General features: G+C 63.2%; 1 protein-coding gene across 9 annotated transcripts in view; it reads left to right on the top strand.

Moving 5' to 3' along the window:
• PLCH2 (phospholipase C eta 2) overlaps positions 1–26806 on the top strand; it is an 83002-nt gene that overhangs the window by 52021 nt on the left and 4175 nt on the right. For 7 of the 9 annotated variants that reach the window (XR_011536047.1, XM_070605107.1, XM_070605116.1 and 4 more), the window contains 19 exons: positions 3264–3410; positions 5535–5778; positions 5988–6117; positions 10449–10634; positions 12886–12979; positions 13175–13378; positions 13606–13726; positions 15281–15452; positions 15838–15945; positions 17170–17328; positions 21441–21527; positions 21934–22016; positions 22476–22573; positions 22660–22842; positions 23203–23310; positions 24104–24228; positions 24307–24391; positions 24705–24851; positions 25357–25436. Coding sequence is in view for 8 of the 9 variants with exons in the window: in XM_070605107.1 (XP_070461208.1) it covers positions 3264–3410; positions 5535–5778; positions 5988–6117; positions 10449–10634; positions 12886–12979; positions 13175–13378; positions 13606–13726; positions 15281–15452; positions 15838–15945; positions 17170–17328; positions 21441–21527; positions 21934–22016; positions 22476–22573; positions 22660–22842; positions 23203–23310; positions 24104–24228; positions 24307–24391; positions 24705–24851; positions 25357–25436 (2561 nt within the window). In the remaining variant the exon portion in view is untranslated. The remainder of the gene's footprint in view (positions 1–3263; positions 3411–5534; positions 5779–5987; positions 6118–10448; positions 10635–12885; positions 12980–13174; positions 13379–13605; positions 13727–15280; positions 15453–15837; positions 15946–17169; positions 17329–21440; positions 21528–21933; positions 22017–22475; positions 22574–22659; positions 22843–23202; positions 23311–24103; positions 24229–24306; positions 24392–24704; positions 24852–25356; positions 25437–26806) is intronic. The other 2 variants (XM_070605126.1, XM_070605149.1) reach the window with 2 other exon arrangements.

Genomic DNA, 26806 nt, shown 5'->3' with positions numbered 1-26806 from the left:
CCTGCTTACCTGCTCCTGCTCACAGTGCACTCAGCTCCTCTGGGCTTGGCTGCCCTTGTCCAGGCCGTAGCTGGTATGGCCTTGACTGGGCCTTGTGTCCGGTCAGCAGGCAGGCAGGCAGGTCCTTCCTGGGCCTGGGCCTCCTCCCCCAGGCCAGGTCCATCATGAGGAGGGCAGTGGCCCAGGCCAGCCCAGTGTCCGGGGACAGAAAGCAGCAATGAATGCACCCAGGCAATGGGCCGCCTCCACCCGGAAAGGTCAGGCTGGGGGCTGGTGCCTGGGGACTGCAGTTGCACAGCCAGGGGCCTGGAACTGGACGAGGGAGACAGGGAATGCTAGGCCCAGGCTCGGGGGACCTGCACCCTCCAGCCGGTGCTGGGAGTCACAGCAGAAGGGGGCCCCATGTGGCCCAGTCCTTCCTGAGCCAGACCTGGCAGGCAGCCTTGCTCCAGCTTGGCTCATGGTCTCCAGCCCACAGAGGGCTAGGCACTAGGGGACAAGAGGCTGCGGCTTCTGTCCCACTTCCAGGCTCCCCAGGACGGTAGGAATCTACTCAGACCTCCCCGTGAGTACGAGAGGTGTGGGCTTGTCCTGGGGCTCAGGCTGGGGTGGAGAATGGGCAGCAGCCTTGGACGTCCAGCACGGGGAGGATGGTGGGGAGACCGCTTCCTGCAGGGCCTGAGGGTGCACCCTGGGGGTGGTCTCATGGGGGACCACTTGTCTGTCCTGGGGGCTGGTGGCCTGGCCAGTCCCCTCCTGGGCCCCAGCTGGGAGTTTCCTTGGCCTAAATCCTCTGGCCAGCTGGGCTGGATGCAGGCTGGGATTAGGGCAGGGGATTGCGCAGGTGATGGGCAGTGCGGGCAGAGGCGCTGCGGCTCCCCCACCCCCAGACCCTGCGACGCTGCTTCTTCGGGGACCCCTCCGTGGCCTGGCGGGTGGGTGGGTTGGCCTGGGGGCCATCTGGGACAGCAGGTGATCGTTGGGCCAATGCCAGAGGTGTCTGGGAGCAGCCTTGCAGGGGCCTCAGGGGTCTCTGAGGGGGAGGAAGACGCAGAGAAGAGAAAGGGGCCCGTTGGAGCCCTGTGCTGCCTGTACCGCCTGACCTGCTGCTGAGGCAGAGCGGGGGCACCCGCCTTCTCTGGGCTCTGTGAGCCCACACCTGGCCGTCATCTGGGCATGTCCATTCCCTGGCCATCTACCCCCAGCCGGACGAAGGGAACGGTAGCCTGCCTGTTGGAAGCCCTCCTCTGGGTCGGAGGGAGTGTGGCCGCATCCCCGAGGTGGCAGCTTGGCTCACTAGGTAAGGGGGCAGGCCTGCTTGGCCATCAGGGGCCTCCGTGGCCAGAGCCCCGCCCAGCCATGGGGGCCGGAATGGGGTGGGGGTGCTCCTGGGGATGTGAACAGCCTGGGGGCTCCCACCCTACCCCTGTGCAACCCTGTAATCTCCCACACCCTTGGGTTTCCCTCTGGGGGTCGTGGTGCTCCAGCAGCATCTTCTGGTCTGCCTGCCTCTCTGAACACCGCCTCGGGGCCTGGAGGCTGAACCCCAGACGGGCAGCAGGGAAGGTGAGGGTGCGTGAGACAGGGGCAGGGAGGGGCTGGGGCCCTGGTGCATGTCCTTGCTGGGCGCTCAGACAGTTCCGAAGCTTTCAGTGAGGGGTCCTGGCACTTTGAGGGGTGGCAGCACCTTCAGCCCAGGGCGGTGGGGCCGGCATGTGGGGCCAACACAACAGCCCTTGGATGCAGGCGGGGTGCACCTCTCTGCTGAGAGACGTGGGCATGGGGAGGACGAAGCCTGCCGGGTGGGGATGGGAACGTGGAGTGTCTGTCTTTGGGGGGCCAGCCCACAGGAGGCCCCATTCAGGGCTGTCTACCCAACCCCGTCTCTGGTTCAGCTGCCAGACGGGGCCTGGTCCAGGAATCCTGTTCTAGGCCTCTGGGGCCTGGCCCTGTCACCATCTCCTGCCTCACCCCTCCCACCTGTTACCTGCATCCCAGCAGCCCCACCTGTGCCCTCACCTCCCCTGTCCCCTGTGGAGCCCAGCCTCCCTGTGTGCCCTCCCCCGGCACATGCGCTCAGGGTCAGAGAATGGCTTCCTCCAAGAAGTCCTCACTGGCTGGTCCCCTTGGGCTGACACTGCCCATGGGCCTCCGCAAACCACCTGAGGGTCCCTCACTGTCTGGACCGCGTGGGGTTTAATGACTTGGCACTTCAGTGGATGGCCCTTTTGGGTCCTGGGCTTTTTGTAAGCAGGTGTGAGGGGCCCAAGAGGGGCCAGGACTACGCTAGCCTGCACCTTTGGAGCCTGCAGCCTCCCCAACCCAGGGAGCTGCTGTCCTGGCCGGCACCCCCTCCCCTGGGACCTGGAAGACATGTAAAAGCTGGAGACAGGTGGCCAGGTGGACAGAGGAGGGGAGGGGAGGACAGAGAGGGGTGGGAAGAGGCAGGTGGACCCCATGGAGGGAAGAGTTTGGGTTCTGGAGCTCAAATCTGGCCCTGCACCATCCCAGGTCTGCACCCTAGTACTCGCAGAGTCTCCCTCCGTGGTCTCCGGGGCAGATGTGCGTGGTGCCATCCTTATTGCTTGTAGGCGGGCTGCTTTCCTGAAGATGCCACAGAAAGGGGGTGCAGGGGCTCCGGAGCAAGGCCGTCTGCTCTCAGGAGTTGCCTACGGCTGGGCCAGCAGCCAAGCCAGATGTCGTCGGGGCGGCCGCCTGCCTGCTGCCCACCGGGGCCCACCCCATGCCTGGCACAGAGGCTTGCTGCACAGCAGCTCAGCCACCACGCACCTGTGTCTTCTCCTGTGTCATAGCCTTTGGGGCAGGTCATGGTGGCCGCTGGGTCTGGTCCAGGTGGTGGAGGCTGGGATGGGCAGGCAGCCAGATGGGAGCAGAGTTAGGGAGGAACAGGGTTCGGTCTGGGACCTTGCCTGGGCCTCAGGCTCCAGGACCACAAGGAGGGTGGCTGGGCAGAATCGGTTTGTTTCTCTGCGTGAACTCTGGCCCTTGAGCAGGGTCCCAGATTGAATGTGTGATCCAGGCCGGCACCTAGGGGTTGCAGGCAGCCCTGGGGGTCTGAGTTCAGCCCCCTGGTGGGTAAGCAGATGGTGGATGGGTGGTCTCTGCACCCCCTTGATCACGTGGAGGTGGGTGTGGGGCTGGGCTCCGGTGAGCGGTGGGGCTGCCGCAGCACTCACCGGCGCCCTGTCTGTCTGTCTCTGTGTTGGTCATCCATCTGTGTGACGGGGTCTGTGGATGTCCAGTGGAGCGATGTATGAGTGCCATGCAGGCAGGGACGCAGATGGTGAAGCTCCGTGGCAGCTCCAAGGGTCTGGTCCGCTTCTACTTCCTGGACGAGCACCGCTCCTGCATCCGCTGGCGGCCCTCGCGCAAGAACGAGAAGGCCAAGAGTGAGTGGGGCAGCCTGGGGGAGGGGCCAGGGCCCCAGACCAGCACTCGGGGTGCAGGGACCTCTCCCAGAGCAGCCACTGGACAGCGTGTGAGCTGCCAGACCCTGAGACCGGCAAGTCTCCAGGTGGCTCCAGGCGTGCCGCATGGGCGCAGTCGGCCGTGGGGGTTCTGCGGTAACCTCTGGGTGCAGGGTGGGGTGGGGGCGGGGCCCCATGCCCTTCAGGGCCCAGACTCTACCACGGCCTGGCAGAGCCCTCTGGGACTGAGTGGAGACTGAGTGGCCCCAGGGCCCGGCCCTGTGCTTGATGCTGGGATGGGCTGAGAGGCAAAGGACCTTCAGTCCCGCTGGGGAGATAAGACCTGCTGCAGAGAGAGAGCACGCGGGCCATGCTGTGGGTAGGGCTTTTATGCCAAGGGTTGGCCCAGGCTGCCTGGGGCGTGAGCGGCTGACGTGGGGATGTGAAGGCTACAGGGCTGCCTGGAGTGAGGAGGGTCCTGAGCTGGAAGCATTGTGCAGGGGACACATGGGATGGGGTCGATCTCTGAGTGGGGCACTGCAGGGACTGGACTAGGGGTCCTGGGGGTCAAGAAGGGACACAGAGCCCTCATGGGCAGGGAGAGGGGTGCTACTACCCCTCCTCTGGTTTGCCCGCGGGAGAGACCCAGGTGTGCCAGAGCAGGTTGCCTCAGCCCTGTGGTTGCCAAGGGCACTGCCACTGCCACGGGGCCCAGGAGAGAGCCACGCTGCAGAGCTCCCTGGGAGGGCCTCCTGGAGGAGGGGGAGTGGAGCCCCTGTGCTGTCAGGAGTTCCTGCTCTGTGCCAGGCACTGTTCCCCATGCTGGGCATCCTGTGGGAACTTGGCTGACTAGAAGCTGGCCTTCGAGTGTGAGGTGGGCAACGTCACCTTATGATAGGGCAACCACGTGCTGAGTGACAAGAAAAATACAGAAGCTGGTGATAGAGGGGAGTGGGCGAAAGGGGATCACAGAGGCCTCCTGGAGAAGGGGTGATTGGGCAGAAACCTGCAGGCTAGGACTCGGGGAGACCCAGTTGGGTGTTTAGAGCTGACTGTGGCCCTGGAGGGGTCCCCAGGAGGGAGGGACACACCTGCATTCTCGCAGGGAGCTGGAGAAGGCAGGTGGGATAGGCCCCTAGGTGGGTGGGCTCTGCATGCCTGGGGGAGGTGGGGGGCAGAGGGTAGAGGAGCAAGGCCATCCCTCACTGCAGAGGATGGAGAAGCCCCACTGTTACTGCACTGGACGTGAGGCCTCCCAGAAGGGTGCAGAGCCTGGCACGTTGAGCAGCCCGAGGCAGTGCCGGTGGCATTGGGAGGCAGTGAGGACTGGTGTGAGTGCGGGTGGCGGGCCCCGGCTGTGCCAAGCCGAGGTACCTGGCTCTCGGAGGGATGCTGGCCACCTGTGCCCTGAATGTCTGCGAGGGGGCCGTGCCATGTGCATGAGAACAGACCCTGAAGATGCCCTCGGAGCTCACTGACGCGTGGTAATTCAGCTTTTGCACGGAGGCTCCCTGGAGCCCCGGGTGCTGCGGTCAGTAACAAAATCCTTGATGGAGCCTGAGCCAGCGCTTGCTAGGCAGACCCCACTGCACCCCGGTCCCCCACCTGCTGGTGCCAGGGCTTATTACGGAGACGGCAATTACCTTCTCAGAATGGGGAGATGTGCTGGCCGGAGCCTGACAGGTGGAATTGGCTTGTCCAGGCTGCCTCACTCTGCAGCCTTGGCCAGATGCAGAGGCCAGAGCCCAGGGCTGCTAACTGGGGGAGGTGGCCCTCTCCCTCTTGGTGGGAGTGTGCCTTTCTTACACCCAGATGAAGGGGGCGGCAGGGTCAGGGTCAGAGCAGAGCGTGGAGGGGCGGGCTCCCCTCCCGAGCACACTTGGATTTTCCTTCTTCCACCCTGAGAGTCCCTTGAAACGCACCCCCACCCCCGCCTCAGATGGGAAGGGAACCCCGAAAGGGCACCGGCCTTGCTGCTCGGGGCTGAGTGGGGCAGCGTCCACCAGGGTGGAGCCGTTGCTGTGAGACCCTCCAGGCTGTGGAGGGGGACACCTGGCCCTGGGGGGACTGTGACTGTTACACCCCCCACCCCGCCCCTGCCTGCAGTCTCCATCGACTCCATCCAGGAGGTGAGCGAGGGCCGGCAGTCAGAGATCTTCCAGCGATACCCTGATGGCAGCTTCGACCCCAACTGCTGCTTCAGCATCTACCACGGCAGCCACCGAGAGTCGCTGGACCTGGTCTCCCCTAGCAGTGACGAGGCGCGCATCTGGGTCACTGGCCTGCGCTACCTCATGGCTGGCATCAGTGACGAGGACAGCCTGGCCCGCCGCCAGCGCACTAGGGACCAATATCCTTGGGCTCGAGGGGCAGACCCCAGGGATGGGTCCTTCCACTGTCCACCCTGGGTGGAGCTCCCCTGCCCCTGGCTGGGTGTTTGGGTAAGGAGAGGAGGGCCGGGCACTTGGGCTGGGGTCCCCCGACTCCTTCCTGCCCTGGGTGAGGGACAGGCCTGGGTGGCTCTGCTGGACCCACGTTGGCCCCTAACTCGACCCCAAAGTGGCTGAAGCAGACTTTCGCCGAGGCGGACAAGAACGGCGACGGCAGTCTGAGCCTGGGCGAGGTCCTGCAGCTGCTGCACAAGCTGAACGTGAGCCTGCCTCGGCACAGGGTGAAGCAGATGTTCAAGGTGAGGGCCGGGGCACGAGCCGGCAGGGACGGCACCCCTGGGCCTGTGCACGGGGTCTGCCAGATGCCTCCAGGTGCTGCCTCTTTGCAGCTGTGCTGATATCACTGCAGTAGCTCCCGGGGCCTCTCCAGGCGGGTGGACTGGGCATTTGAGGTGGGTGCCAGGTCAGAGAGGGCACCACCCAAAGGGGGCTTCCCCCTTTCCCACTCTTCCCCATGACTCCCCAGCCTTAATGGGGCCCACTGGCCCTGGCGGGGTCCCTGGTAAGGACCTGGGCACCGGCATACCCGTCTTTTGGGCAGCATCTCTGATTACCTACCCTGTGTGGCCTCCGGGCGGCCAGCCACCCTGGTGTTACAATTTATGAAAATGCATCCTTCAGCTGAGTGGTGGCCTTTATTGTCTGTAATTAGTTTTTCTCTTTCCAGAACCCCTGCTGGGCAGGGGAGAGGAACATGGTGTCAGCAGGTCCTGATTTGGGGCGGGGAGGGGTGAGCAGGCAAACCTGGCCCTTGGGCCTCATGGTCTTGCTGCAGCATGCAAAGAGGGTTCTGTGAGCTTGAACCAGGCTCCACACCCCAACACACACATGCACACACACACACATAGGTGAGCGCTCCACCAGGCATGGCCCCTGGCGGCTCCCGCCTGTGTTTCATGATAGATGGGTTGTCGTGCTCGGCTGGAGCGAGTGGAACCAGCTGGCTCAGAGTGCTTGGGTCTGTGTGTGAATGAGGGGGGCCAGCAGGATGCTCCCAGACTGCTGGCTGAGGACTGGGGGCCTCACAGGGCCCCTCCTGCAGGCCCCAGCGGGACAGGGCCTGCCTGGGCAGCGAGGAGCTGGCAGACAGTTCAGGCCTGCGGATCAGCCCCCAACCTGCTCCCTGCCTGCCCGCCTCCAGGGGCAGCTCTGGGTCAGCTGGCCCTTCTGGAATGGTGAGCCTGTGCCAGGGGCCAGGCAATAGTCTGGTTTAGGGCATGGGGTCCAGATTGGTCTCCGAGGCAGGAGGAGAGATGAGCGCCCCTCATAGAATGGGGTGGGAGTGCCCGCAGGCTCCTGGGGCAGAAGGTCCCAACTCCTGCTTGAACAGGCTTCTTGCCAGGACCTTGGGGGAAGTCCATGCCCACCTGCCCCTCCTGTAAGGATGATGGGCCTCTCCCACAAGGGCCCCCTGACGAGCCCTGTGACCAGCCCCAGATTACCTCGAGGAAGCCTTGGGCAGTGGGGAGAGACCCTGCAGCCTGAGGCCAAGGTGGGGCAGGCTCCAGGCTGGCTCTGGAGAGAAGTGAGCAGGGGGCTGTTGGCCTGGAGCTGTGGACCCCAGACCCTGGGGAGCTCAGACCCAAGCAGCCACTGTCCACGGTGTTTGGGCCAGCAGAGACGGCTCTGGGCCTTGAGCTCCTGGGCCTCCCTGCCCTGCACAGCCGCCCAGGGGAGGGCCGACCTCCAGCCAGGCAGAGGAGCCCTGATAATTAGCGTCAATTTGGTTGTGGAGAAATCTCAATATTATTTCCACCACCTGGAATTGTCTAATCAAGAGAGAGATATGTGTAGTGGGTAAAGAGTGGTTTGAACATAATTTCATTAAGTCTAAGATGACAGTGGAATGTAGGCCAGTCCCAGCGTGGCCCTTGGGCCTCATCGCCTAATAAGCACCCTGGGCCAATGCAGAGGCCTGGCTCAGCAGAGGGGTCCAGCGGGCGTGTGTTCAGCGGCAGCTGTTTCCATTTGTGGAAGGAAAAGCAGGCGCTCGACTATCTTGGGAGGCGGCGCTGGGGCTGGGGCTGGGGGTCAGATCCATCCTTTGGGTCTCCCGAGAGCCCCGTCATCATAAAGTGTTGCATTCGGGTGGTGAGCAGGCAGCTACCTGGCCCTGGACTCCTGGTTATGGCACCCAGCACAGAGCCTGGTGGAGGCCAGACCACCCTGTGGGCTGGACACTTGACAGATTGGGCATCTCTGCCCAGCTCCAGCCACACCCCCTGGGAGGGCTACCAGCCAGGCTTGGTCCCGAGGGACCTTTTGACCTGCAACACATGCCCTGGCTCGGTCTGTCCAGCCAGCTCTCAGAAGCAGGGCTACCCTCTGAGACAGCACCAGACACACCAGGGTCACTTCCTCTGGCACCTGCTGGGCCCTCATGCCAAGCTAGTCCCCTCCCAGCCTTGGCATGGGTGCTCGGGTCCTGGAGGGAGATGCTGTGGCCCTGCTGGGTGCCCGTCTCAATGCCAAACCACAGTGCCCAGGGAAGGCAGCAGCCAGGAGTACTGTCAGGGCCCGGCCTTCCTGGGAGCCCTGCTCTCCCTGGGGATGGGGATGTAGGAGAGGCTGTGGCCACCTGGCTCACTGGTGATGCTTCTGGTTCAGAGGGGGCCTTAGGGACCTGGCACCCACCTCTAGCCACCCCAGATTGTGTGGCCATGTGAGAAACACTATCCACGTGGCTGGCAGGTCTGGCTAGTGCTGCTATCCATGGTGCTGACCTGGTGTCTGTCCCTGTCAGCCCGTCACCTCCAAGCAGGTTGTGCTCACGTCACACTCCCACCCCACTGGACTAAAAACCTGTCTTGAGTACTCAGAACCTTGAGCATCACCTCCCACAGATCCTTTCTTGCCCAACCCCAGGGACCCCACGGCCTTGTAGCACCTCAGACTTCCTCTAGGCAGCCTGGCCTCCAGTCACTGGGTGCCCTTGTCCTCTAGGTCTGTCCCCGGCGTTGGCCCTCAGCATCCCCAGGGTCTGACACCTCAGGAGATGCTCCCTGAGCCAGTGGACTCATGAAGGATTTCATGGGCTCATTGGGGTCATAGTGGCTTTGCCCCTGAGGGTTCCTGAGAGTGTTATGTGAACTGCTCTGTCTGCAAAGAAGGACAGTGGCCAAGACCAAGGTCCTCTCATCTCTGCTGTGGAGTGGGAGCCAGGATGCTGCTGTACCTCCCGAGGCTCTTCTGAGCAATGGGCAGCGACTGTAATTACAGGCTCATAGCTCGGGGTGGGCATTAACTCCAGAGGGGGCTATTGACTGCAGTGTGGGGTATGCTTGACTCCATGTGTGGGGTATCGGCTCCCAGGGTGGAGTGTTGACTCCAGGGTGGGGTATCGGCTACCCGAGTCAAGTGTTGCCTCCCAGTGTGGGATATTGGCTCCCAGTTTGGAGTGTTGACTCACGGTGTGGGATGTTGGCTCCCAGGGTGGGGTGTTGTCTTCCAGGGAGGGATGTTGAATCCAGGGTGAGGTGTTGGCTCCCAGGGTAGGGTGTTGACTCCCAAGAAGGGGTGTTGACTCCAAGGGTGGGGTGTTGGCTCCCGTGGTGGGGTGTTGACTCCCAGGGAGGGGTGTTGACTCCCAGAGTGGGGTGTTGACTCCAGGGTGGGGTGTTGGCTCCCAGGGTGGGGTATTGACTCCCAGAGAGTGGTATGGACTCCCATGGTGGGGTGTTGACTCCCAAGGAGGGGTGTTGACTCCCAGGGTGGAGTGTTGCCTCCAGGATGGGGTGTTGGCTACCAGGGTGGGGTATTGACTCCCATGGTGGAGTGTTGACTCCCAGGGAGGGGCGTTGACTCCCATGGTGGGGTGTTGACTCCCAGGCTGGGGTGTTGACTCCCAGAGAGGGATGTTGAATCCTAGGTTGGGCGTTGACTCTAGGGCGAGGTGTTGGCTCCAATGTGGGGTGTTGAATCCTAGGTTGGGCGTTGACTCCAGGGTGAGGTGTTGGGTCCAAAGTAGGGTGTTGGCTCCCAGGGTGGAGTATTGACTCCCAGGGTGGGATATTGACTCCCAGGGAGGGGTGTTGACTCCCAGTATAGGGTGTTGGCTCCAATGTGGGGTGTTGACTCCAGAGTAGGGTATTGACTCCAGTGTTGGATGTTGGCTTCAGAGTGGGGTGTTGGCTCCCAGTACAGGGTGTTGGTTCCAATGTGGAGTGTTGACTCCAGGGTGGGGTGTTGACTCCAGTGTAGAATGTTGGCTTCAGAGTGGGGTGTTGGCTCCTAGTTCAGGGTGTTGGCTCCAGTGTAGGGTGTTGACTCTCAGTGTGGGGTGACTATGCCAGGTTCAGCTGTAGGATGACCTTGAAAAGCTTGGACTAGGGGAGGGTTGGATTAGATCTGTGGTAAATAGTCACTCAGTGGCTTCTTGGTGGGAGAGTCAGAGGGGGAGCCCAGTGAAGATGCTGCCCAAGGGTCCTGGGGAGCAATCATGGACCATAACATGGGTAGTGGCATTGGAAGGAGGAGTATGGATTTGTGATTCATGGTTGACTGAGGCATGGGGGTGGGCCTGGAGGACCCCTGATGGATGTGGCTCAGGGTAGGATGTGGGGGGACCCAGAGGCCTGTGTTACAGGAAGCGGACACGGATGACCAGCAGGGGACACTGGGCTTTGAGGAGTTCTGTGCCTTCTATAAGATGATGTCCACCCGCCGGGACCTCTACCTGCTCATGCTGACCTACAGCAACCACAAGGACCATCTGGATGTTGCTGACCTCCAGCGCTTCTTGGAGGTGGAGCAGAAGGTGAGGGCAACCTGGCAGGAGCGTCGGTCCTGGCCGATGTGGCCTTACTTCAGCTTCCCAGGGCATTTGAGCCTGTTCCCAGTGTGGCTGAGAGCTTGGAGAAGGATGGGCCACGGCTGGCATTTGAGGTCCCCATACCTGCCTCCACTTAGCGGACCGGCTTCAGTTCCCGTCACGGGCCGTGCCAGTATATTCCAGGGTGTGTCCCGCGAGGGCCGCATAGTGGGTGAGGAGGGTTTGTGCTTTCTCCTCTATGGGCCTTGGAGCAGCTCAGCCCTGACTGCAGACACCCAGAGCTTCCAGAGGGGAGCTCGCCCTTCACCATGGCACCAACTGCATCATGGGGTGTCTCCTGGGCCTAGGGTTCCATGGTGCACCCCTCCCACCTGTCCCAGCCATGTGAATCTGGCTGGCTCGTGCCCCCAGAGCTCTGGGCCCATTGCCACTTCCATTCACCCATATGTCAGCAGATGCCCAGATCCCTCAAGGTGCCAGTGGGGTACGCCTGCCTACTTCTCTCCACCACGGGCAGTCCTATTCATCCCAAGAGGCTGAGTGTTCCCTGGGCATGGTCTTGCTGACTGGGGGCCCCAGCGTCCAGAGACTCAGGGGTCTGGACCCCTGGTGTCCAGCCCAGACAGGGGCTGGGCGCTGCCTGCTCTGGTGGGCAGGAGGCTGGGAAGTCCATGGTAGGAGAGGGGAAGGCCAGCATCTCCCAAGGAGAGAGTGCCTCCGTGGGGGGCTTAGACAGCGTGTGGCCCCACCCTCAGGGTTGGCGGGAGGCAGCCATGAGGACCACTTCCCAGGCCTGTACCATCCTGGGACCCTTGTGGATATGCTTTTGGGCAGAGAGTGGAGAGGGGCAGCCTCCGGGCTCCAGCATCCTTGCCCTTCTGGGGCCAGACCCCCTGGCCTGGGGACAGCTCAGGGCCCTCTGTTCCACCCTGCGTTGTGTGCAGTTAGCTTCACAGTGATGGGCCACAGGCAGCCTCCCCTGAGCAGGGCTGCAGGCTGGGTGGTGACTGCAGGACCCAGGCTGGGTCTATGGGGTCTTTGCCCAGGATCTCCCACCTCTGCAGTCCTGGGTCCCACCTGCGCTCTGTCCCACAAGGCTGCCCCAAACCCAGGGTGTAACTTAGGGGCCTGCCCCTGGGCTGTGCTCCTGGGATCGCTCCCCAATGCTGTCACACAGTCTGCCAAGACTCTGTCCTTGTGACAGCCCATCTACCTCCTCTCCAATTCTGGGGTCTTGCTCAGGCCAGAGTGGCTAGAACCAGTATGGCTGGATCCCACTGCTCTGGGAGACTCACTCTCAGTCAGCCACTGTGGGCAGGATTGGAATGAGGCTGTGGGCCCTCTGTCCTTGCTGCTGGAATGCGTGGGGACAGAGGGCAGGAATGTGGCCTGGCTTGTGATGGGAAGAACTGACCCGTTGCTCCCTGACCTTTGCCCCAAGCAAGTTCTTGAGAACTCTCCCTATAGTCTGGGGCCAAAGCTGTCCACCAGGCAGGCAACTTGAGCCCTAGCCTGGCCCATGGACTCTGGGCCTCCCAAGATTCATAGCGGCTCTGGTCACTGACCTCATTTGTCCCCTTTCTCCTCCCCCCTATGCCCACCTCCCACTGGTTCCTGGAAGACCCACTGGCAGGCCTGCCACCGGGGGCTCCTGGCCTGGGCTGCACTGGAGGGCCCTGGAAGGTCACTCAGCCTCCACCCCGCGGGGCCGCCTTGGGCTCGGCTGTGGGGCACAGCTTTCCCGTGAGGGACTTGGGTAGACAGAGCAGGAAGCAGGTGAAGAGGAGGCTCCCGTGACCCGGGCTCCTCCAAGGTGGGACGTGGGGCCTGTGCCTTCTCACATGTGGCCCTCGCTCCCTGCCAGCCTGTCCTGGTCCACAGCTCTGGGGACCCTTAACATGGCAGAGGGGGTGGCCCAGCTGATGAGACCAAAGGCCCCTCCCCTGCTTCCAGGATGCTCAATCAGAGCCAGCTCTTCCAAAGCCATGTGACCACCCTGTGGTCCACTGGCCACTGAGTGTCCCAAGTCACATGACACGGAGGGTGGCCAGTGAGCTCCTCAGCGGGAAAAGCACACTGCAGGGGCCACGGCCTCACCCCTGCTGTGGTCAGCCCCACACGGCAACTGGAGATGGGCTGGGAGGTCGTGGCACTGGGGGTGGAGGACGGGCAGCTGCCAAGGCTAGCTCAGGCCAGCAATGGGCTAGCCTAGGCTTATGCCCCTGCTCTGGCCTAGATGACGGGTGTGACACTTGAGAGCTGCCAGGACATCATCGAGCAGTTTGAGCCCTGCCCAGAAAACAAGCGAAAAGGCGTGCTGGGCGTTGACGGTGAGTGGGCACCCCTTGGTCCGGCTGTCCTGGGAGGCTGAGGGGATGCTGATGGGCAGCCTGTGAACCTGGATGGGTGTCCTGAGCAGGTTGCTCCACATTCCGCATGGTGTGCGGGGCGGGTGGTCCTGAGAGGAGCTCAGTGGTGGGGCCAGCACTCGGGGGCTGAGTCCCCACCCCATGCTCCCCCTGCAGGCTTCACCAACTACACGCGGAGCCCGGCTGGTGACATCTTCAACCCGGAGCACCACGGCGTGCACCAGGACATGACGCGGCCGCTCAGCCACTATTTCATCACCTCGTCCCACAACACCTACCTCGTGGGCGACCAGCTCATGTCCCAGTCGCGAGTGGACATGTACGCCTGGGTCCTGCAGGCCGGCTGCCGCTGCGTGGAGGGTGAGCGGTGGGGGCTCGGGGACCCTGCGCCCCCTCAGCCCGGGGGGGGGCGGCCTTGAGGAGCCCTGTGCGGTCTCTGCCCTCTGCCCAGGCCGGGGCTGGAGAAGGGCTCTCCTGGTGTTAATCACTGAGCAGGACGTCCTCCTTCGGGTGGAGTCTCTGGGCTGCAGATCTCTGGGCTTTGGTGGCCAAGCCCTCGGAACTGACCGGGGTCAGCCTTTCCACAGTGGACTGCTGGGACGGGCCCGACGGGGAGCCCATTGTGCACCACGGCTACACTCTGACCTCCAAGATCCTGTTCAAAGACGTCATTGAAACCATCAACAAATACGCCTTCGTCAAGAATGAGTGAGTGGCCGGGACTAGTGGGCCGGCCCGGGGAGCGGTTGGGGCAGGGGCTCAAGGGGGTCCTCCTGCCTCTCTCCCACTTTGTTTCTGGGGGACAGTGGTAGTAGTGGCTGAGGGGCTTGTTTCGGGGTCTCTCCTTGAGGATGAGGGGCGGGGAGGGAGTGGAGCTGCAGCTCCTGGGAGAGGGAACGCGGTGGGGACGGGAGCGACAGCATGATGGGCCGGGGCTGGAGAGGGCGTGTGTGCGAGCAGCCCCTGTCCACGTACGCTTGGTGGCAGCCCACAGTGGCAACCACCCGCAGCAGTGGCTCTGGCAGCAGTCACCCCCAAGAAGCCACTCTGTGTCCAGACTCAATTTGCTGTCACTCAGACTGTGGCTGCAGACGCCAGTGAGCAAAGTCCAATTTAGTTTCTGGAAATAGAAGCCCGCCTCCCCTCACTGTTGAGTTCCCTTCAAGTCTTGGCCGACGAGCCTCGCAGGCGAGGAAGCGGCTAATTGAACGAAGGAAGGGAGGAGAAACAAGATTGATTTAGGAAATAGAAGTAGCAGGGCCCTCCGGGGGGGAGCTGGCCTGGGCTCAGTTTCCAGGCCCGGGAGGGAGTAGAAGTGAGGGAGGGGCCTCTGCAGGGCGGCCTGGCCTCTGGAATTGCAGGTGAGAGGCTGTCTCAGGGTGGTGGGCTGGGACACACAGGTCTCCTGTAGATACCGAGGGGCCAGGGACCTGCTGGGGTCTCAGGACAGGCTTGCATGTCACATGACAGCATAATCTTCACAGGCACAGGGTTCTCCCCAGGCCCTGAGCTCCAGGCTTCAGTCCCTTGCAGGAGAAATGGGGGATGAATTCCTTTGTCTCGAGTCCTGCTTGCCCTCCGCGCACCACGGGACTTGCCCCTCTCTTGCTCTGGTTCATGACCTCTAACTCTGGGTCACCTACATTTTCTAAAAGGATCACGTTGCCTTTTGGAAAAGATCCAAGTAAAATGTGCAAATAGTTAAAAAAAATAAATAAGCAACTGAAGAACTTAAATGAAAAGCCCCGTGCTGCACACAGGTGGTAACGCTGTCCCGCCAGACGGTGTGTGCCAGGCCAGGCCTGTGTCTCCTTCTTTATGGGCCAATGTTGGACTCCAGGGCCGTCCACAGGATGGTGGCTCCCGTGTCTAGGTCAATGGGACTGTCTCTCGCACAGTGTACGCGTCACATCACATCGCATCTCAGTTTGGTCCACATCGTCTTTAAACCATGACCTGCTGGCTTGCTCGAATCTTTCCTTTTGTTTTCCTGGAGTTTCTAATCACCTTTGTTTTTTTTTATTGGGAGAAATACATGCCCTCTTCACCCGTTCCTAAGATCTCCCAGTCCTTTCCCACCCTCTCAGTTGCTTTTCAAAGTCATTGGTGAGCCTCCTCCCAAGCTGGCCGGCAGCTCCATCTATCCGAGGCTCCTGGTGAAGACCCCTCCTCATTCAGTGGTGCAGGTGACCTGGGCTCCTACATAGGTGGGGTCTAGCCCTTCCCTGGCCTTGCCCTTCCCCCCCCACCTTGGGGCCACAGGTACCCAGTGATCCTGTCCATCGAGAACCACTGCAGTGTCATCCAGCAGAAGAAGATGGCCCAGTATCTGATTGACATCCTTGGGGACAAGCTGGACTTGTCCTCAGTGAGCAGCGAGGATGCCTCCATGCTGCCCTCTCCGCAGATGCTCAAGGGCAAGATTCTGGTGAAGGTGAGCCCCTGCCTGCCGTCCTGGGCCAGCATCGTGCTGGGCCTCTGACCTCTGACGTGGGACCAGGTAAGGGGCAGGGCCCTGTTCCAGACAGGCTGGGGCTCTGCACCAATTATGGCAGATTTGAGGAGTCAGGGCAGGCCCTGACACTGACATGGCCTCAGTCTCTGCATGGTGGCCACTCAATATGTGGACCTCCACATGCACAGCCAGGCATTTCTCTCCCACGCTGCTGCTGCAAGGAGGTGTTAGGTTGGCCCCTGCCCCATGGCCTGAGACCCACAAGCTAGCTTGAGAACGGACCCTCCCTTTCCCGCTGGTCCTGCAGGCACTGGCCTCCCAGTACATCCTGCAGGGCCCCTCCGTGGTCTGCCTCCTCCCCCAGGGCAAGAAGCTCCCAGCCAACATCAGCGAGGATGCTGAGGAGGGTGAGGTGTCTGATGAGGACAGCGCCGACGAGATCGACGACGACTGCAAGCTTCTCAATGGGGATGTGAGTGGGGCTGTGGGGAGGGGGCTTCTCCTTGGGAGGGGGCGCTGCAGCCCCGAGGAGCAGGTGCATCGCTGTGCTGTAGGAGAGAGGGACATCAGGCAGGTGCCGAGGGTGGTTTGCAAAGCCAGCAGGCTGCTGGGCACATGTTCAGCCTGGGGCCAGTGGGGCCCCCTCCCTGCTCCTCCACACAGGACACAAACCCTGAGTTCCCAGCTAGTGGCCTGTCATTTCTCCATTGCGGCAGCCCGCTTGGCTTGGGGCTGAGGGCTGCACGGGGAGGTTGAGGAGTCACGAAGGGCCGGGTACAGCCGGGCTGGGGGCCTCTAATTCGCATCTTCTCTCCCCTGGGTACTGCTCCAAGCCGCTGCTGTGAGGCAGAGAAGGCATTATTTCTCCCCACATTATTTCTCCCTGCGGGGCCATCAGCTAGGAGAATAACGGTGCAGGAGCCTCCTGGCCATGCTGCTAATTGTTTTAGAAAGCCCCGAGGCAGCGGAGTTCCTTCTGCTTTGGGGCCAGTGCATTGCTCCATCGGCCCAAGGTGACCATAAACCCACGTTCTGTGATGTGTACCTTGCACCCACTCCAACCTGGGCCAGGGACTCCCAGACACCCAAGGCCCGGGCCCTGCCCTGGATGTGTCCAAGATCATTATGGCCACACTTGGGGCTGCCCAGGGCGGGGAGGGTACCTGAAGGCCACCCTGACCAGCCCCTGGCACCAGCCAGCCAGGCAGTCTGTCCCCGTCCCTGCCCATCCCTTTGAGGCGCATGGTGGCGGGTGGTGGGATCCCAGATCCTGAGCTGCTGAGTGTCTCTTGGAGCCCAGAGAGGCCTCCAGGTGTCCTGACCTCCTCCTCCAAGGCCCACTGGGCCGGGCGCCCGGCGAGCTGTCTGCTGGGTTCTCATGGGCAGCATCGTGCAGCTGAAGGAAGCAGGCATGGGAATCAGATGGGCCTGGGTTCAGGGCTGCTCGTCACTCTTTGTGACCCTGGGGCAAATCGCATGCCTGCCGTGTGCCTCAGGAGCGGGCAGGTGGGCACGGGGACAAAGCCATGCCATGGGAGTGAATGTGCAGCTGGTGCTGCGAGTGAGAGGCCGAGATGGGGCAGGGCTGGCCCTGGCTCCCAGCAGGCCCCTGGGCCCCACCCAAGACCCCAGGGGCTGCTGCCACTGCTGCCTCAGGACTGGGGACAGATGCCAAGTGGCCATCTGGGTCTTGCAGGCCTCCAGCAATCGGAAGCGCGTGGAAAACATTGCGAAGAGGAAACTGGATTCCCTAATCAAGGAGTCGAAGATTCGGGACTGTGAGGACCCGAACAACTTCACCGTGTCCACACTGGCCCCGACTGAGAGACTTGGGCACAAGGTAGCGGGCAAAAAGGTGAGAGCCCTGAGGCTAATGGGGTCAGCCTGGGGTCAGCCTAGGGTCAGTTGAGGGGCCCGGAGCATACCATCTGTGCATGCCTGTGCACTTGTGTGCACACATACACCTGAACCTGTGCACACATGAACCAGTGCACATACACACACCTGCACACATGAACCTCTGCACACACACACACCTGCACACATGAACCTCTGCACACACGAACCGGTGCACACACGCACACCTGCACACATGAACCTGTGCACACACAAACCTGTGCAGACACGCACACCTACACACATGAACCAGTGCACACATGTACACTTGCGTACACAGAACATGTGCACACGTGCGCCTGCACACATGCTCACCACTGCCTGCTGGCCCCACTGCCTGCTGGTGTGGCTCCACCCCGGGTGCTGGGCATTTTGATTCTCATTGTGAGGCGCCCGCAGCCTTCACTGTGTTGCAGGGCAGATAGCCAGGGGTGGGGGTGGCCCCGTTTGTGTGGCTGACAGCCACAGCCTGTCCCCTGAGACCTGCGGGCAGACCCCCAGCCCACCCCCTCCACTCTGTCTGCAGGCAGGAGAGGGCGGGTAGCCCCTCAGGGACCTGCAGATCCTGGCGGATGGGGACTTGAGCATTGCCCTGGGGCTGGAGGCCAGGGCCCCCTTACTGAGGGCTCTTGTGAGGAACAGGGAGGGGCACACAGGGTTCAGAGCTGAGCCCCCCACAGCCTCATGGGGAAGCTCGGCTGAGCTCTGGGCAGTAACCCTGTGGAGGGAACGGGGTGGGGGCTGCCATGGCAGACGAGAAGCGTGTGGGGGTGGCCAGGCTTAGTCAGTGACGCTGACTGGTTGCGGTGCTTCCTGGAGAGGGGTCAGCAAACCTGGAAGGACAGTTGTATCAGCTGAGTGGCCTGAAGGCTGGAGGATCCCGTGGGGCTGTAGTGGCCAGGGCAGCTGGCCTCGGGGCCGGGTTGGGGGTGCCGTTGGCCCTGCAGACCCAGTTTTGCAGGTGAACAGGGCTGGGCAGGTGGGTGGTGGGGACTGTGTCCTCTGTTTTTGGAGAGCCCTGCCCTGCCCATCACCCCGCACCACACTGGCTTTGCCACTGTCCGAGCTCTGGCAGAGGGTGGGAAGGTGGCTCCTCCCTGGCTGGGGTTGGCAGGGGCACCCCCAAGACAGTATTTTTAGATGTGTTTATGTCCCTCCCACAGGGAGCACAGTGCAGTTGGCAGCACCAGAAACTCAGGGGTCGCTTTCCATGCAGGGGCTCCCACAGGCCCCTTGCTGACAGGTGGTCGGTTATTTTCGGTCCTGAGAGGTCTAGGCAGTGAGGACGTGGAGCCTCTGCAGCTCTGGCTGGCGGCAGGTGTGGCACTGGCCAGCCTGGCAGGGTTGCCGTGAAGTCCTTGCTTTCTTGTGGCCGGGCAGCACCTGGGACACACCCAGGGCACACAGGAGGGCAGCCTGGCCCTGGGGACCTCGTGTCTAGTGGCCTTCTGCGTGAGGGGGAGCAGGCACTGAAGGAGGGCTTCCTGGAGGGGGAGGAGCTCTGCCTGAGCTGCCAGGCACTGGGGTTGGGGGGATCGGAGAATCCTGCTGGCACCAGCAGCACCAGGCCCTCCCCTGCTGGATGTGGGCATGGGGATGAGGGGCACGGAGCCACAGAAATCTCTGAGGGGGGTCCAGGCAGAGGAGGGAGCGTCTGGGCAGTGGGGTCAGGGACAGCCCCCTGATGTGCCTTTCTGTCCCCTCTGTGGAGGGCCTGAGGCTGTAACCCCCTTACCCTGGGCCCAGCAAGTTTCTCTGTGGGAGAGGGCAGGGGGCGTGCGGTGTGGCAGGAGTGGCTACCTGGAGGGGAAGAAGCAGATGGGCAAGGAAGGGCACCCTCACCTGCAGCGGTAGGTATAACTCCAGAGGGCGCTGGTGATGGCCAAGGACAGGCCTGGTCCTCTGCGGAGGACCCAGCCCCCCAGCCCCCAGTGTGGCCGGGGCTGGAGCTTAGTCAGGCAGGGCCTGTGGGCGCCGCTCTGTACGCGCTGTGCCTGCTCCTCCGCCTGCCATCCAGGCCGCCTCCCACGTGGAGCCCCCTGTGGGCTCTGAGCTGTGTCCCGACGGCGGGAGGGGCCCACTGGGGGCCTCCACTGCCCACAGCCCCCCGAGGGTGGTTGGAGTTCCAGTCGGAGTGGTCTGCCTTGCCAAGCTCGGGGTGCACGGGGACATGCAGAGGGTGACAGTGGACTCTGGGCATGGCCACAGACACTTCAGGACCCTGGGCCAGTGTGTGCCTGCCTTGGTTGTGCCCAGTTTTATAGGCGCTTTTGTGTGGCGTTTCAGGCGATGTTTAAAGAGCCGTGAAGTGTGTTGGCCTCAACTAGCTCTGAGCTCCGTGAACACAGCTCCCAGTGCCTCTGCCAGCAGCCGCGGAATCTTTAATAAATTAGGAGGAAAGCAGCTGGTGTTGCTGAGGCCGGAGAGACAGAGAAACATCTCTAAAAGCACTTTGGGACTTAGACAGTCCTGAGCGCCAGGGTCACTGCGGATCTGCGATTCTCTGGCGGCCTGCCAACCGGATGTGCGTGTGGAGGGCCAGTAGGCCCCTTGGCTGCTCTGGGGGAGGGCAGACCCTGGCTGGAGGCAGGAGCCGGAGGGGTGCCCGTCCCGACTCCCCACGAGGGCAGAGGAGGGGAGCGGGGCACAGACGTGGGCCGAGAGGCTCCTGGAGCCAGGAGCGGGCAGGGCCAGGGGAGTGGCTGGAGCTCGGGCAGCTGCCCAGAGCCTCCAGACATTACCAGGTGGGGTCTGTGGTCACTGCTCTGTCTCCCAGCATGTGAGCCGAGATGGTGTCCAGGTGGCTGAGACCGAGGGGCGGGCGCCCTCAGCCCCACGGCGGTCGGATGCTCACAGTGGGTTCTTTGAGGCAGCTCTGGAGCATGGGATCCCCTCCCCTTTGCCCACGGGGCGGACGCTGATGGTCCACCATACCCCACCAGGCGGAGCGGTCCTGGAGTCCCCAGGTCGAGCTCTAGGCTGCCTCAGCCAGGCAACCAGAATCCATACCTGAAGGGCCTCGCCCGTCTTCTGGATGAGAGGCTGTCGGCCAGGCTGGGGCGTGGGTGGAGGAGGTGTGTCTGTGCAGGGGCATCCACAGGGGTGCGCATGCAGAAATGCACATGGGGCCGTATGCAGAGTGTGCAGGGGTGTGTGACACGTGTCTCCTCTGGGTGAAGCCCCTCTCTAACACGGACCCTCAGCCGAAGGTGCACGGCTGCAGCGTGCCTGACAGAAGCCAGCCCCGGTTCCAGATGGGAACGAGGCATGGGATGGGGGCCCTGCACAGGCTGAGCAGCAGGGCAGGTTCGGGGCGTCTGTGGAAGGGGCTAGGCGGTGAGTGGTGGCGGCTGCAGCGTGCTCAGGGACACAGGCTCAGACTCCCAGCGGCTCCCGGGCTGTGAGGGAGCCTCCGGGATGGATGAGAGGTTTGTGCCTCGGCCCCAGAGGATGGGCCTCGGTGCTGCCAGGACCAGGCCTGGGGGGGCCCTTGGGCAGGGGAGCCCCAGATGTGCGTCGTCTATAAATGGCTGCGAGGGAGGCTCAGCCCTGTGGCTTCGGGGGACCCCGGGGCTGGACAGCAAACAGCCGGCAGCTCTGGTGGCACTCGTCTAATTAGCCCGTCCCTTTGCTGCTGCAAGAAGCAGGCCAGGACAGCAGAGCTGCAGGGGTCCTCGTAAAGGATTACATAAGCATGGCTGAGGAATGTTCCAGATAGACAAACAGCATTTATAATGCAGTCACTGTCCCTGGGAAAAAACCCCTCCGAACTGGGAACTTCATGAGTTTAAAACAACACAGCCTGAGGAGGTGAGACGGGCGGGCGAGCGAACATTTCCGTCAGTGCCGCCGGCCGCTGGTCTCCGGCCTCTGCTCCGGGGCTGCGGCCTCTGTGCTCCAGGTGGGCTGGAGACTGTGCCTCCCACCACACCTGGGGCAGCAGCCGGCCTGGCCTGGCTCCCCGCCTCCTCCAGGCCCCGCTCAGTTCTCCCTCTTCCAGGAGGGCCTGGTATCCCCCTGCCTGGTTCGAGGCTGGGCTTACCCTGTCCCTTCTGTCTGTCCTTCCTCCAGGCTGAGGAGGACTGGGAGTCTGGAGGGGACGCCGGAACCAGCAGACGGAACAGCCGGCTCCTCATGAGCAGCTTCTCCAAGCGCAAGGTCCAGTGGGGCCCCTAGTGGGAGGGCCCTGCCTGAGCCCACCGTGCTCCTGCCACATGTGCCCAGCTGTCCCTGTGCCAGCCGGGGTGAGGCGTCTCCTTGAGCCCCCAGGGCCCCTGGCCAGTCTCCCAGAACCCCCTGTCTAGTTCCTGGCTGCATCATCCTGCTGCACGTGCTCGGGTCCAGGGCCTTGGTCAACGGCCCACACTGGCCAATGCCCTGAGCTCAGGTCCCCTGGGGCCAGGCCGAGCAGGGCCCTACAAAGGATGGGGCATCCCTGGCCGGGCAGTGTGGACGCCAGGAACCCAGAATGGCAGGCCCACCTTCTGCACCCTCCCGGCCTCTGCAGACGGCCTGGCCAGGCTTGGGACTCCATGGGTCCTGACTCTGCCCTCCTTCTGCACAGAAAAAGAGCAGCAAGCTGAAGATGGCGGCCAGCGTGGAGGAGGGGGATGAGGACCTGGACTCCTCAGGCAGCCAGGGCCGAGGGTCAGTGCCCTGCCTGCATCCATGGCCCTGGAAGAGACAATGGCAGCGGGCAGGGCTGAGGCTGTTGTCTTGACAACAGCAGGAATCAGATGCAGGCCTGGTGGTGGCTCAGGGACAGTGCAGTGGGGTGTGGACCCTGGAGTGGAGGGGCCGGACTGGCCAGCCCGGATCCTGTGCTGGTTTCCGTGGTGCCCGTCACGGTCTGAGAGGCTTTCTTTGGTGGGCTCAGTGCCGGCCCCCTCCCCCAGGGTCGCCTCTCAGTGTGTCCGCTGCGAGTCCCGGACCCTCCTGGAACACGGGGGTGTAGCAGGTGTAGCGGACTCCTGATGGACGTTCTGCGTGAATCAGTGATCCTGGCTGAGGCCTGGAGCCCACCTCTCGGACTGGGGCTCCCGGGCTGGCCTGAGTGGAGAGGGGTGCCAACCCAGGGGTCCTGACCCTGCCCCCCCTTCCCTGCAGGGCAACCCGGCAGAAGAAGACCATGAAGCTGTCACGGGCCCTCTCGGACCTGGTGAAGTACACCAAGTCCGTGGGCATCCACGACGTGGAGACGGAGGGTGAGGGGTGGCCGGGGCTGGGAGGCGCCCAGGAGGGCCGGGCTCTGACCCCGGTGCCCCTGACGCAGGCCGGTCTGCGCCCGTAGTGGCGTCCAGCTGGCAGGTGTCGTCCTTCAGTGAGACCAAGGCCCAGCAGATCCTGCAGCAGAAGCCGGCGCAGTACCTGCGCTTCAACCAGCACCAGCTGTCCCGCATCTACCCCTCTTCCTACCGCGTCGACTCCAGCAACTACAACCCGCAGCCCTTCTGGAATGCCGGCTGCCAGATGGGTGGGTTCCCCGGAGCCGTGCGTCTGCCGGCCGGGATGATGAGGAGGGCGCGACCCAGTGCTCCGCAGCGGCCGTGCCTGGTCCTCTTGCCTGTGGCTTCTGAGAACCTCTGCCAGCTTCCCCAGGCTGGGCCTGGGGTCGGGTCCTTAGGAGCCCAGGGCCGGGTGGGAAGCGGACGCTGGTCCGCCTGTGAGCTCCTCAGTGTGCGTGGGGGGCCGGCTGCGTGGGCTCCGGGGGACGTTCCGCCCAGACGCATGGCCCCGGTTGTGCACAGCTGTGAGTCCAGGGCCAGCGCTGGGCTCCCGGGAAGCTGCGCAGGGTCAGCAGGCACTGACAGGCCCCCTCACGTCCTTCCTGCAGTCGCCCTGAACTACCAGTCGGAGGGGCGCATGCTGCAGCTGAACCGGGCCAAGTTCAGTGCCAACGGCAGCTGTGGCTACGTGCTCAAACCCCAGTGCATGTGCCAGGGTGAGGCCCCGGGGAACAAGGGATGCGGGCTGGGTTGCACTAGGATTGCAGGGGGCCATCTGCAGGTCACGCTGGGATGCAGTGAAAGACCCCTACTCTGCCACGAATCTGGAGGGGTGACTTAGGGAGCCCCTCCCCTCACCCTGGTCCCCCATGAGGGTCAGCGGCAGGGCCTGTCTGAGGAGACCCAGTGCTGCCCTCCCCACGCAGAGGCCCAAGGAGCTGGGGTCTGGGCTGGGGGGTCTCCGGGCGCTCCCTCCTCCCTTCCCAGACACCTCGGTCTTCTCCCCGACTCGCTGACAATGACTGGCCTTCTTCCTGCTTTAACCCGAGTCCCTGCCCCCTGCTCCCGGCTTGCGCTGTGCACCTTGTATCTGCACTCAGGCCCTCGAGTTGTCAGCCTGCGCAAGCCCCTGGCTGCCCTCCCGCTGCCTCCCCTCCCCTGACCCCACTGTGCTTCCAGGGGCCTAGGCAGGACCACCCCACCGTGCTCCCGGCACTGACCCCCCCACCCAGAGGCGGCACAGCCTTGCAGTCGTGCTGAGCCCCCTGGGTTCACCTATGGGAGGGGATGAGCTGTGCCAACATCACAAGGTGGTCACCAAGGTGACCAGCATACAGGCCTCCGCTGGCCCTTGGGCTGGAATGCCACACCTCCCCTTCCACCTCCTGGGCCTGGGGCTCCAGTCCAGTAATTGGGGGTGGGGCAGGGTGCACTGTGCAGCTGGTGCTTGCGCCGGTGAGGGTGGGGGGCCTTGCCCTGCCTGCTCAGCCTTGTGCGCGGCCCCCTCAGGCATCTTCAACCCCCACTCCGAGGACCCCCTGCCTGGGCAGCTCAAGAAGCAGTTGGTGCTGCGGATCATCAGCGGGCAGCAGCTCCCCAAGCCGCGAGACTCGGTGCTGGGGGACCGGGGGGAGGTAGGAGCGGGGCCTGTGTGCGACGGGCGGGGCTGGAGCCGGCCTGGGCCCTGGTGCCACCCCTGCCCTCTGTGCCAGATCATCGACCCCTTCGTGGAGGTGGAAGTGATTGGGCTCCCCGTGGACTGCAACAAGGAGCAGACCCGTGTGGTGGACGACAATGGTGAGGCCACATGCCCCCACCTGGTGGCCTGTGCCCCAAGACCCCGTCATGCTCCCACACTGGCAATGCCAGCCTGACCAGGAAGGGAAGGGGGCCAGGGCCACCTCCTGTGACCCAGGTAACCCTCCAGGCTGCCCCCTTGGCTGGAAGCCCAGTGATGGCCACCCAGCCTCCAGGCGTCGCTCCCCTTGACTTGGCAGCCAGCCCAGGAGGAGGCACCAGGAGAGGGTGGTGGGCCTAGGTGGCCTCCATGCTGGAGCCCTGTGAGATTGGGCTGGGGTGGGAGGTGACACCTCCTCTTGGTGGCCTCCAGGATTCAACCCCATGTGGGAGGAAACCCTGGTGTTCACAGTGCACATGCCAGAGATCGCATTGGTGCGCTTCCTCGTCTGGGACCACGACCCCATCGGGCGTGACTTCATTGGCCAGAGGACACTGGCTTTCAGCAGCATGATGCCAGGTGGGCAGGGGACAGAGGGTAGAGTACTAGGACGGTGTCCTTTGTAGAGAGAAATGTCCCCCGTACAGGCCAGCATCCCCCATAGAGACCAGGGTCCCCCATAGAGACCAGCGTCTTCCACAGGCCAGTGTCCCCCATAGAGACTAGGGTCCCCCATAGAGACCAGTGTCCCCCACAGGCCAGCTGAGGGCTCCAGGACAGGGTGGAGCTCAGCTTCCTCCTGCAAGGTAGCTTCTGCCACAGGTGGGCCTGGGGGACACAGAAGGAGCTGAGGAGGGCATGTGCAGCCACAGCTGCTTTGTGGATGAGGTAGGGGAGGGGAGCTCAGGCTGCAGAGCCCCCCAGCCCCCTGGAAGAGGATGAGGTCCCTGCAGGGTGGAGCAATACCAGCAGGCTTCCTGGAGGAGGTGGAGTCCTCAGGAGTGGGCTCACTGGTTGTATTTAGGGCCTTGGGCCTTTAAGTAGAGTGTGGGGGCAGGGTGAGCCATGACCCTGGCTATTTCAGGCTACCGGCACGTGTACCTGGAGGGGATGGAGGAGGCCTCCATCTTTGTCCACGTGGCTGTCAGTGACATCAGTGGTAAGGTGAGTGCCACTTGCAGGGCACCTGCCGTCAGGAAGGGGCGTGCCAGCCCCACTCCCAGCCCCGCCCCAGCACTGACCCCTGGGCCGGCTCCTGACCGCAGGCCCCTGGGGCCTAGTGGTCACCTCACTGGGCCTGTGTCTGCACCTGCGCCCCAGCACTTCTGGCCCGCCGCAGGATGGGGTCTTGCTCTACTGTCCCAGCCTGCAGAGCCCAGGGCCCAGGCAGGCCGGCCCACGGCGGTCAGTCAGGCACACACGAGGGGCCTGCGAGGTCCCAGCACTAACCATCTCTCTCCTGCCACGCTCTACGGGCCTGAGGTGCGGGCCAGATACAGCTCTCCGCCTCCCGTCTGTCTGTCTGTCTGTTGTGTCTGCCTGTCTCCGCGGGCTCCGCGCCCCCGCCGTCCATGTCTCACGGTCTTCACTCTGTCTCTTTGGTCTTGCAGTGTCTTCTCTATGTCCAAAGTCTACTTTTAGAAGCACAGCCCTGTTAGGGGCTCGAAGGTACCCCAGCGCGGGGCGGTACTGCCCGCCCCACCTGCATGCTCAGGCCGCCCCGTTAGCGTCCGTGAATCCCGGTAGCATTTTGGAGACTGTCAGCTCATGTGACATGGGTGGTGATGGGGCTCCTGGGTCCCTCGGGCCATCCTCAGCCACAGAGCAGCATTTACGAAGCAGATCCAGGACTTCACCAGCTGCCTGGGCCCGGCCCCCCGCAGGGTCCGGTCCTCTAGCTGAGAGCTCCCGGGGCCCTGGCCCCCTGCCTGCCCTCCCTCCCTCCTCACCCTGCCCCCCATATATTCCTCTGACTCTGTCTGTGCCCACGGATGTCGAGGGTCGGGGGTGGGGAGGTCCCAGTGACCAGGAGCTCCGAGCTTGAATCCTGGACCTTCTTCTAAATGACTTTCCAGCCAATTGGACCAAATTGTTCTGGATTTGGGGTCTTGAATCAGGAAGCTGATTCAAGTGCTGGCCACTTTAATGCCTCTGCCCGGAAGTGCCCCAGTGCCATTGGGGAGCAGTAGCTGTTATCAGGGTCTCTGCATGTGAGGACCTCTCTGGCCTCCGAACACTGAAGATGCAGCTGCCGGCCTCTCCAGCATTGACCCAGGCACTTGCCAGCCAGTCCCGGGGACCCCAGCTGCCCTCCTCAGACAGGGAGGCTGCAGGGAGAGGTCCTGTAGGACAGCCCTGGGCCAGCCGGGGTTCGGGGGCGCTGCACTGGCGTGGGTCCTGCCCTTGGTGCCATTGAGCAGAGAGCACGGCGAGGCTGGGAATGGTTGCCTGGCAGGAGTCTGGGAAGGCTTCCTGGGAGAGGCAGCGCCTCCAGGGCAGCGGGCTGGGCAGGGGCATGGGAGAGCAGCCCGCTG

Source organism: Equus przewalskii, chromosome 2 (genome assembly GCF_037783145.1).
Source record: "Equus przewalskii isolate Varuska chromosome 2, EquPr2, whole genome shotgun sequence".
In the NCBI taxonomy this organism is placed as follows: Eukaryota; Metazoa; Chordata; class Mammalia; order Perissodactyla; family Equidae; genus Equus; species Equus przewalskii.
This window is presented reverse-complemented; position numbering and strand designations above follow the sequence as displayed.